Below are 12,068 nucleotides of genomic sequence, written 5' to 3'. Positions count from 1 at the left end.
AAAATATCTTGGTATAAATGCAATGATAAAATAAATGAAAAAAAATTATTTTTCATTATTACAGAATTCACACGAATAGTCAATATTTAATTTAAACCTCTCTAATACATGCTTTACTGGGTAAATTCTGTGCATTATTTTAAATGAAACTTTCTTTACTTTGTTATTAACCAAAAATGTATCAACCGTTCTTCGAGCCTTGCGCCAATTTAAATCTCCAAATATAGATGACCAAAAAATCTAGCTGGGGGATATGTAACATCATGTAACTTATTAGGTTCCTATTACTATATCCAATAAACAATGTATTCGTTAGATGTTCAAAGTTAGGGTTTTCATTGTCATTTTTAAGAAGAAATAGTACTTTTCTAGGTACACAGTTGCACTCTCAGGGCAACACACGAGCCGCTTTAATGACGTCACGTGCAGGGGGCGTGTCATGCGTTCAGTCAAGTCGAGGGCTAAAGACGTAAAGACGCAGCGCACCGGTTGTAAAAGCGAGCACAGAGCATGTAAGTTTGGTGTTTGAGGACAAAACGTTGACACTGTCTGTTTTAACTTTAAAAGTATCGTAAATTGTTGTAATTGCTGAACTAAAATCGCCGTTTTAGTGTTTATGCTTATGAACATACTGTGATTGTTTTAACAGAGAAAGAGAGAGTGTGTGTAGAAATAACGTTACATGATAGTGATATTCTGTCGGAGGTTTTCTCAAACACATATATACCCTCGTGAGATGTTAAATTAGTTGATAAAGCGACAATGGATCCCTCGTGTTAATACGAGTCTTACCATACCAGCCTAACAAGTTCTGCTTGAACGAGTCTTCAAAAGTCGTGCAAATCTCAGAAAACCTTAACTTGACTTTCGAGTTCAAAAAGTTATGACAGCGTTTTAATCTTTACTGTCCGTCACATTAGTTTAGGGTTAGGGTTAAATAAACAACATATGTTTGTTAAACAACTTGTTATAGCCTAATAACAACAAAAAACAACAACAACAAAATAAATAGCCTGAAAAATAATAATAACTGGAATTGAGATTGTCAAATGAAACCGAGAGATTTATGTTTTTCTTAACTTTAATTAAAGCCAAGAAGTAACTTAATATGATGTTTAATTTCTACATTAAATAACAGTGTGCTGTCTTTTAGCCTTTTCTTTATGAATATGTTTTTTCTCCATGATCAGAGAAAGACTAATATAATAAAGGCCACATTTGGTAGGGATTTTATTCAAATGTTTTATTCAAATATTTTATATCAAATAATTTTTTAAAAATTAAAATATATAATTTCAAATAGCTAAACTTTTACAGTCATGACAGTAGCTGCGTTTCCATTGCTGATTTGCCCAAAGCTTTAGCGTTATTTGCTGTCGACAAAAAATTATTGCGTTTCCATTAATCGATGATATGCGACTGCAACAGTTTTTCCTTTCGCAATAAGCCAATCTAAACATCATGTTAACTGGTATTGGTAGGTTTACTAATATCACATCCACCACACTACACTGTAAAAAATACATATTTGTCAAATCAACATATATTTTTTAAAAGTGATGTCATTTTTTTACAAGCCCAAACTTAAAAGATTAGGTTGAATTCACTTGCAAAACCAAGTTGTTTCATGCTGCATTTTTTTAAATAAGAGTATTATCCAAACGTTAATGTCAAGGAAAGGCACTTATAGACGGTTTCATCGGACGCAATACACGTCTGGATCTGAACTTTACTTCCAGTTTCGTTTTTTTAATGCTCTGACTAGTTGCTAAACTGATCTCTTGAACAAATGTTTTGGTTTCCTAGGTAATCTATGCATTGTTTTTTCACTTGTTATATAAATAAACTACGTTTAAAGAACTTTGTTATTTATTCTTAGCGGAGTTTACCGGAAGTTACGTGCAGACCACGACATACACGACAGCTGCTTGTTTAAGTTTTTACTGCTGAAACCGTCTATACTTAGGAGTGGCAAGGTATAGGTGTTTCTTGGAGGTAATAGTACATTATTTTAAATCAAAAGAGATGCAGGAGTGTTATACAAACATTATTGGCAAGGAAAGCCTCTTATACTTGGGAACAGACCCGTATTGAGGTGTTTCTGTGAGGGTTTTTGTAGATACCACATCATCTTCAAAGAATAGTTATGTGACTTACTTGCATCAGGTGACCTAAAAATGCGAAAATAAACTGTTTCCATTGCAGTTTTGCGATATACACCTTTTCCAAATTGCCTAAAAAAAGCACCTCATGTGAGCGTCTTCATATAGTCCTGATTGTATATGTTTACACAAAAGGCTTTTTTATGTGTATGTCCTTCATTTCACTTTAATAAAAATCCTTTGAATTTCTAAAAGAACAAGTAATACTCAATATCAGTTAGGGCTGTGCAAAAATATCGATACAGCTAACTATCGTGATAGTAACCTGTATCGATAGTGTATCGATATTTCGATATCTACTATCGATATTTTAAAAACCATCAAATCCCTCTGTGTGTGTCAAACGACCTCCTCCGCCACTGCTGTAGTTGTCGCTGTCCAGTTGTCTGCCATATACGGCCATTCAGCCAATGTCTCAGAAGTTAGAGGGAGTGAGAAAATGGCAAAAAATTAAAAACTGATTGTATCGTGATACGTATTGTATCATGACCCATGTATCGTGATACGTATCGGGAGGCCCTTCCCAATACCCAGCCCTAATATCAGTGGAGGTCACTGCTGTGCCATGTAAAGTATCTGCACATTGAATGTTTTTATTGAATGTATTTAAGCTTTGTTTGTTTCTTCTGTATATTATAGGGAAGGGGACACAGTGCTGTGGATTCTGGCCGTGTTGTTGCTTCTGTTCTGCAGTTTGGATGTGTGGTATTTCATCCGAGCAGTGGCTGTGGTGACCAGGGCTTGGTTCCAGTCTCCTGTTTTTGACATCACAGGCGAGCAGACCCTCAACGGTCGGGTCCTTTTCCATGATATTGACCTTTGCCACATGAACAATGCCCGCTACCTACGTGAGTGTGATTTTGCCCGTTTCTCTTTATATACTCGCAATGGGGTGTTCAAGGCTTTACGGGCCCTAGGGGCCACCATGGTTGTTGGGGCAACTACCATCCGCTACAGGCGGCCATTGTGTGTTGGTGAGGCATTTAAGCTGTGCAGTCGAATCGTCACCTGGGATGAGAAATCGTTTTACCTGGAGCAGCGGTTTGTGTCGTGTAAGGATGGAGTGGTCTCTGCTGTCATGTTCTGCAAACAGAATATACTGCGCAGCAGCCCGGATAAGATCCTGCAGTACCTGTGCAAAAGAAAGGTGAGCAGCCACCATACTTCAGATGAATCAGTATTAATCACATCAGGAGAGATGTTGTATTTCAATTTTGTGTTTCAAGAAAGAAAATAATGGGGTTTGAGGATGACTAAATACAAACAAATGAATAATTTTTAGGTATACTACTCCTTTAAATTAGGGACAGAGAGAATTTTGTATACCTCCATATGCCCATATCTGGTTCAGAATCAACATATAAGACTTACTAACCAATTTTTCTAGGTTGAAGTGCCAGAAGTTCCTGAAGACCTGCAGCACTGGATCAGTTTCATTTCTGCCAGCAGTAAAGCTCTCAGAGAGGAAAGTGGACTGGATAACGCTAAGACTAAATGAAGACTCAAACAGAGGCGCTGCTTTAAATGGACTCTTACACACTGGTTTACAGAACATTATGATTGGCACACGTTAGTGTCTCAAATGTTTCAATAATAAAAATGTGAATTATGCTTTGTTGTACTTTCAGTTTTTGGCCACATTATATCACTTACAAAGCATCAGATTGTTTGTGGATATATAGGATATATAAAACAAGTTATTAAAAAATACACAATTTGAACTTGTTTTCTCTGCAGTATTGAACATAGAAAACACTGCATCTGTTTTGTTATTTTGACTATGTTTTCCCCATTTCAAAATGCTAATAATTTTTTTATTAAGTAATTGGCCGAAATGTTGTCGGTAGTTGACAGAATGACACCAAACTTACGATTTTACTTAAACACACATACCTATAGTAAATATAGGAAAACTGAAAGTGACCATTGAAATGGTCTCTTATTTTTTCTTGGATGTATATATTGGCTTTGTGACGTGTTTTTATTACCAGTCACATTATAGCTAATCAAAAAACAAGAAAATAATCGATTACATATCAAAATATAGTAAAACAGTTGCTTAAACAAATATGCATGCTTTGTGACGTATTTTTATTTAAGAATAAAATTAGTACATACATCATCAGGGAAAACATTTATATTTTAATGAAATGTAATATGGTACCAAACAAACATACAATAAGTGATATAAACACAGATTTACGTATGGAAGAAATGCCAAGCTGTTTTAGCTAGAAGGGATACAGCAAATGCCGAAATCTCGCGAGATGTTACGTTTAGGGTTACGTTTGGCTGTAGAATTAGGATAAAAACAGCGGTTCTGACTAGATTGGATTCAACTGAAGCCTGAACCCCGTGAAATCTTGGGTTAGTGTTTGGGGGTTGGATTAAGATAAAAATAGCGTCGTCCAGCGAGATGTGGGCTTGTTGTATCTCTTCTAGCCACAACTTCTGAGTTCAGGGAGGCCTAGTGACGCAGTCACGTGGTTTCGTGCTCAACCAATCGGAGCGCAGTTTCAGTCGGTGCGGAAGTACAGGAAGCCGGTTGCTCAAAGCCTTCATTCGCGTGAGTAGCACAAGAAAATTACATATTATAAGATTATAATGAATAAGATTCATAATTTCAAGCCGGATATCAACGAATGTTATGTCGCTTGAATAAACCGGTTAACTTGGGTCGGTTTTATTTCACGACCTTGCCGATGTTCTGTCGTCTGGTTCAACTAAATGATTAAATTTGGAAATTTTACGTTTATTTTCTTAATGGATGACATCACTGATAGTTTCTTTTGCTACCGTTTAACAAACGCTATTTGGGGTTAAAATTATAGTAAATAATTGCCTAATATACTGTTGTTTATCTTTACAGTTAATAACTCATAGTTATAATGAATTAGTTTTACCGCATTACATTAGTATAATATTAAAATATGCACTAGAAATGTTTAATGATCCACTTTTGTGACGTTGTCAACGTGAATAGCCTAATTCATGATGTGAATATTTAATGATCTTCACTGTCAAACAGAACCATGCTGCTGTGGGTTCTATCCGGGTCTCTGGTTCTGTTCAGCAGTATCGATGTCTGGTATTTCCTGAGAGGTTCTTGGATGGTGATCAAGTCCTTGTTCCAGGGCCCGATCCAAGATGTCCTGGCCGAGCAGGTGGTTCACGGACGGGTTCTCCTTCACGATCTGGACTACATGTTTCACATGAATAACGCTCGCTATCTGCGCGAGTGCGACTTCGCCCGCTTTGCGCACAACACCCGAAACGGGCTTTTCAGGGCCGCCCGGGCGCTCAACGCCACGATGGTGGTCGGAGCGTCGACCATCCGCTACAGACGCTCGCTGGTTCTCGGCGAGGCATTTGAGCTGCGGACCCGCATCGTGTCCTGGGACGAGAAGTCCTTTTACCTGGAGCAGAGGTTCGTCTCCAAGTCCGATGGGTTCATCTCAGCTGTCATGCTGTGCAGACAGAATGTGATCCGCAGCTCTCCAGAAAAGATCTTGGACTTCCTGTGCAAGAGAACGGTATGGATGAACTTACCTGGAAAACTTTCTCGAAGTTTCTCGTCTAACTACCATAAATGCCATCTCTGTCTGTATATTTAAGGTGGAGTGCCCTGATGTACCTGAGGATCTTCAGCACTGGATTAGGTTCATCACTGCAAGCAGTCAGGCATTGAGAGCAGAGAGTGGATTAGATGAGAAGACCAAATGATCACTTTAAAGACTCTTACAATAAACCTCCCTTGTGCATGTAAGTGTCCCCATCATGCTAACCTTAAATTGTGTAACTTCTCTCTAAGATTAGAACATGCGAAAGGGATTCCTGATCCAGGACCAGTGGCTTTTTTATCATATATCTGTTTGTCTATTTATTCGGTGTTCTGAATGGTTTGTTTTAGTTTAGAAACTTAACTGACGTATTTAAAAATTCCACTAGAGAGGCTGCAAGTAAAAAAAGACACATGCTTGCATGAACGAATGTTTGAGGTTGATAATCATGATTCCATTGACTTGAATCACATGACCAAATGAGCATCATTTTGGAAGTTGAAGTGTGTACAGTAATATCAGCTCCACTGGAGTAACCAAACAAAATAATAAATGTTTTCAAATGGGGTTTCCAAGCACTCCCACAGGCTGCCATGACATAGGCCCTGTCCCAAATGGCACCCTAAACACACAGGCTTTCTACAAGTCAGCACTTTTGTGGTGTAACGCCACTTTGGTTGTCGGGAAGACATTTGCACAATAGCGGGCTCAGGAAAAGGGTGCATATTGACCCGCCCATGAGCACCCTTTTCAAACCTAAAATAAGAGATGGGACGCCTCACAAGATCGCAAGTCCACATAAAGTGTGCCATTTGGGACGCAGCCATAGTCTCAACCCAAACTAACACCATAGGTTGAGGCAATGTTACTGTTTTAAGTTGGTTTGAACAGACCAGTGGTGTAGTCGGGGCCATACGCACGTATTCACTGTTTGCGTATAACAACTTTTCCATTAGCAAGGTTTCACGCAGAAAATTAGTTGGTTAAGATGGTATGGTTGGGCGTGGGGGCGTGGCAATCAAGGGGGTGGGGTATACCCATCATGATTAAAATTTAAATATTTTTATTTAAAACACTCAAATAAAACTTAATTTTGAAGAAACTATGACAGAAAATGAACACATACTAGATTATTAATGAATTAAATGTTTTTACCTCTAACGGGAATAGCTGCGTGATGAAGTGAAACTAAAGGGTTAATAAACACAAACTAAAGCAGATGTTGTCGAACATCTGGCGAACGATAATAAATAGCACAAAAATTGTAAAAACTGATTACTTCCCACTATTAATTACATTATCTTAAAGGAGTGTAACTACTGTAGCATGTAAATAATGCACATAAATAAAGTGAGCAAGAGCGCTCAACAATTATATCTAATCAACAGGCACATGAAACCTAGCTAGCAGGTTTCTCAAACAACAAAATCACCTGCTAACTTACTTTAAATTTGCAAGAAATATAGACTAATACAATAACAGGCTTAAATAAACCCAAAACATACGTCCACTTACAGTTCTCACGCACACGCGTTTTATCAACTGACCCTCCTTCAGACATGACGGACCACGTATTTATCTTATTTCGGCCGCTTGGCGCGCATGCACGCTCGCTGTGTGAAGCGCGTCCACGCTATTCTCTGAGATGTTTTATCAACTGGCTACTAGTAATCATCCAGAAAGTGATGGTCCGGACCACGTCTTTCTCATTTCAGCCGTGTGTCACGCGTGCCTGCTGGCAATGTAAAGAGCGTCCGTGGTAATCTCCGAGATGCACTTGACGGCCTTTAGTGCAGGGTTTTCTTTTCTTTTTTTTAACAACCTAGTTAAGGCGGTAGGGTTTCCCAGCTTAGGCGGGCCGCCCGAACTGAAAAGTGCTACGGGAAACCCTGATTAGATAGTAAACCCCGGTACGGTTCACTACACCTCACTTTTGGGGTGCTTTCCACTGTGTACAGTAACTAGTACCTGATACTTTTTTTAGTACCACCTCGGTTGAGGTTCCAGCCGCACTGATACTACAACGTGACGTGTAATGGGGCGTACACGCCAAATGCGAATTTAACAAATTGCGTGTGTAGATTACATACAAAGTTAATGCAAAGATGCAAATAGACGCGAACTGGTGCGGGGTGATGCAAATGATGTGAATTGGACAGCGCAATTGCCGCGAAAACATGCGCTATTTGCCTCAAACGCGTCTTCGTGCAAGTTTGAAATATTAAACTCAAGCGAAAAATTTGCATGACACAAAGTTAAATCAATGCAATGTCAATTCAAAGATGCAAATAAACGCAAACTCGTGTGAGGCGATGCGAATGACATGAATTGGGCGGCGCGATTGCCGCAAAACTGCGCTATTCGCCTCAAACGCATCTTTGCGCAAGTTAAAAATATTCAACTTAAGCGAAACATTCACATGACAAAAAGTTAAATCCCGTGAGTAATCTAGAGCGAGAAATGCGATGTTTCGCGTTTGGTGTGTACGCAGCATAACACTGCAGATCACTGATTGGTCAGAGAGAATCGTCACTACCAGCGTCATTGCTAAATGCAAGATTAGCTTACCCCTGTGCGGCATCGAACAAACTAAGTGATGTTGTCATCTGTGCTTTGTTGTACAAGTTCCCAAACTCCATTTTAGCGGTGAAAAACATCCACATGCCGAGAAACAAGAACACCAATCCATCGAAATGCTCCATTGCTCCCGTATTGCGCTTTTGTATCGCGTTTTTACGATGATGTCAAGGCAAAATCATTCCCTTCAAATGATTAACAAGTATTCACACTGAGGTGTACTGTTGGTAAAGTTACATCTATATCTGTACCAAGTGAAATCATGCATAGTTGGTGTTAATGGTACTACGTTTAAACAGTAAAACTATTTCAGAAGATGTATTGAATAGTAAAAATCTTGTGTATGTAATGTGATGTGTTAAAAAGATATGATGCTTACACAATATCGTATTTGTGTCAACCGTTGCCGTAACTTTTCAACAACAGCAGTGTCCTATGAATGTAGTTGGTGTTCCTGTTAAGACACTTTTTTCCCAAGAATTCTCCATTTCTTGTTTCAAGAAATTTACGGTTTGATGATGATCAAACTCCCAATTTTACTTTCATTGTTCAAGTCCTGGACAAGACATGACCCGCAGTCACAGCAATGTAATTCTCTCAATATATAGAAAATTTGTCCGGAAAACGCTAGAACGTCATAATCGAAGCATAAGTGAAGAATTATGCGTAGATATGAATAAATGGCATATTTAATTGTCATGTTACTAGAAAAGCAAACAAATACACTGAGTTCTGTATTTTGTTTTGGTCATTCGGCGTCGGGGGTAATGGTGGTGTACTGCACCACTTTTTTTATTAGGACTACACCACTGGAACAGACCCATGTTTTAAAACAGTATGAAGTGTTTACACTTCTTGTAAAAATACACCTGCAAATGGCTTACCTGTATTTAACTTGCACAAAATAAGCTAGGGTAGGGTAAAGTGTTGTATGTGACATTACACACTTCAGCTTTAACTTGAAATTGTGTTGAAACTGTTTGCATTGAGTATTTTATTTACTACATATGGGAAATGACATTGATTTTCCGAGCACTGAAGTCGAACATATTACAATGTTGTTTTACCCTGAATGGTTTGTGCTGGTCATATATATTACTGTAATTATTTATTCCAGTTTGAAGTAAAATATTCATTGATTGTTATTTATGAAAAGGGAACATGTATTTATTAAAACTGAAATATTTTGCGCAACATATTCATTTATTAGAATATTTATTTTAAGGAGATAAAGCACTTGTTATGAAACTTGAACAACTTGCATTCTGAAATAAAATCTCCATAAAAATGAAAGTTGTACATGTGTGTTTTATTACTGCCCCCTAGTGTCAAATGTAAGAGATTAAGAAAATGTATGTTACAAAGGGATAGTTCATCCAGAAATGAAAACTCTTGTCACCATTTTCGCACCCTCAAAGAAAGATATTTTGTGTAATGTTTGTAACTAAACAGTTTTTGAGCACCATTGACTTCCATAGTATTTTGTTTTCCTAATGTGGAAGTCAATGGTGTTTTTGTTTCCTGCTTGAATACAAAATATCCATCTCTGTGTTCAGCAGAAATAAGAAATGTATACTGGTTTTTAACAGCTTGAGGGTGAGTAACTGATGAGTTTTCATATTTGTTTGTTTGTTTATCAGGACAATGTGCAGTTACATTAAAAAGATGGCTGCACCAGGTTTAGCATTAAGCTACTTTCCATCTGTAGTCCTATTTCAATATTTGGGTGAACTATCCCTTTAAATACACTTTCAATGGACAAAACTCTCAGAAATGTTTTTATCATGTAGATTTTATGAAGGGTGACCCCATATACGGACTACCGGCACATCCGGGAACTTGACTGTAAATTTCGTCACCGCCCCTTTTTGGGGGAAAAACAGACCTTCCATTGGCTTCATTCCCTTTCATTCTCACAGCGTCAAATTTGTGTAACAACGCCATCCAGTGATTGCTGGAAATATCGCTAAGCCAGTTAGTTGTATGACTCAACGGAAAAGTGCACTCATTACTCTAAATATAAAGACATAATATATGAATAATAAGTAACTTTCAAATACTAAGTAAAATCATTCACTTGCTTCACTGTAGACTCGATGAGGTACGAGTAAATGTCCGGGTAAGACACCTCTGGCCAATAGGTAGAGTTGTTGCACAAATTTGATGCTGGGAGAATGAGGGGGACATGTTTTTGTTATGACCAGGTTGAATGTGTTGGTGTGTCTTTCGCGCTCTGTGGCGGGCAGGGTGGACAGATGATTACTCAACATGTTTAATCTGAGTGATTTCATAAGTTATTTACGCCTGCCGGCTGTGTACGAACGTTGCTTTGTTCCGCTATTTTAAATGGAAGTCAATGGAAGGTCTAGTCTGATTTCCCCCAAAAGTGGGCGTGAACCTGTTCAGAGACATTCTATGACGTTGCGCCGGTTGTGCGTATGGAAAAGAAATCTGACCAAAATTACGTTTTAAAGGCGGGGTGCATGATTTTTGAAAAAACACTTTGAAAAAGGGAGTCGGGAGTACCAAAAACACACTTGTAGCCAATCAGCAGTAAGGGGCGTGTCTACTAACCGACATCATTGCCTGGGTTGTGTATGTTTGGGGCAGGTCTATCAAAAGAAGGTCCAGATTCTATTGGGGTAGGGGTGTGTTTGTTTAGGTGATTTCAAATATCAACATTGGCTTTCACTTTCAGAGATCATGCACCCCACCTTTAAGTACGCTTAATGCATTTTGTAGAAAGTAAAGCTCAGTGAAATAAATGTTTGAATTCGAAAATATATTTAGTTTTAACCTAATTTAACATAATCAATTGTGACATAAAAATGTATTTTCTTTGATATATTTATATTTTAAAAATATTATAAACACATACAAAAAATGGCCAACAATATATAAGGAGAAAATATATTTACGTAAATGCATTCTAAAATGTATTTTTGCTAAGTTATATTAATAATATTATAAAAAATATACAAAAATGGCCAAAAATATATTTACGTAAATGCATTCTGAAATGTATTTTTGCTAAGATATATTTTAAAGGGGTGGTTCAATGGTATTTCAAGCATTCTGACTTGAAGGCAAAGTGTCAAAAAAGCAGTTGGGCGTGTTACAGAGTATTTCTGTGCCGAATGCACTTCGCCAGGGTTCGTACAAGCTTTGGAAAGTTTTTTTCCGATTACAGGTCCATCTGACATTTCAGGTGTTTCTATATGTATCACTTCTTTATATGGACACTTCCCCCGGAAAACCCCGCCCACCCGTCAATCAGCGGGAGATGCTAGAACTTGCAAACATCATATCAGGTGACACAGCTCTGTTTAATTTCAAAACTAAACAATGGCATGAATAAAGAAGTGTTTTTGATGTAAGGAGAAGAAAGCCAGCCTTATGAAAACAATGGATATAGTTTATCATTCGGGTAGCAGCAGAGTTTTGCGTGTGTGTTTGATGCGCTGGATTTCATTGAAAAGTCCCAACCGGGTCATGAGTTGCATGCGGTAAGTAAGACTTCTGGAAATAGGTGCATACATATTATATAAATGACACGAACATGTAGTGAATCATAAGTTAAACAGTGTTGTATAGTGTTGCATGACTCATACTCGCTCCTCCCGCGGCAGTAACTCCTCCTTAATTTTTTTTGTACGTTATCAGAAAGAATCGGTAAAGCTAATTTTTCTTTTATAAATCTGATTAAACTAAAGACTCTTCGGAGGTATAAAGGATGTAATACTACTCTATGGGTACTCCAGATTAACAT

General features: G+C 38.0%; 2 protein-coding genes across 2 annotated transcripts; both read left to right on the top strand.

The window, feature by feature from the left end:
- Nucleotides 1-357: 357 nt before the first annotated feature.
- them6 (thioesterase superfamily member 6) lies at nucleotides 358-3,773 on the top strand. Its single transcript, XM_055201384.2, has 3 exons — nucleotides 358-512; nucleotides 2,802-3,309; nucleotides 3,550-3,773. Coding segments are annotated over exons 1-3 (621 nt in total). The 5' UTR covers nucleotides 358-510; the 3' UTR covers nucleotides 3,661-3,773.
- Nucleotides 3,774-4,579: 806 nt separating this feature from the next.
- Nucleotides 4,580-9,592, top strand: LOC129441700 (protein THEM6). Its single transcript, XM_055201385.2, has 3 exons — nucleotides 4,580-4,728; nucleotides 5,191-5,695; nucleotides 5,778-9,592. Exons 2-3 carry the CDS (start codon nucleotides 5,195-5,197, stop codon nucleotides 5,883-5,885), a joined length of 609 nt encoding a protein of 202 aa, XP_055057360.1. The 5' UTR covers nucleotides 4,580-4,728; nucleotides 5,191-5,194; the 3' UTR covers nucleotides 5,886-9,592.
- The last annotated feature ends 2,476 nt before the right edge of the window (nucleotides 9,593-12,068 follow it).

This window comes from Misgurnus anguillicaudatus, chromosome 2, assembly GCF_027580225.2.
Source record: "Misgurnus anguillicaudatus chromosome 2, ASM2758022v2, whole genome shotgun sequence".
Lineage (NCBI taxonomy): Eukaryota > Metazoa > Chordata > Actinopteri > Cypriniformes > Cobitidae > Misgurnus > Misgurnus anguillicaudatus.
The sequence above is the reverse complement of the archived record's forward strand: the minus strand, read 5'-3'. Positions and strand labels throughout refer to the sequence as shown.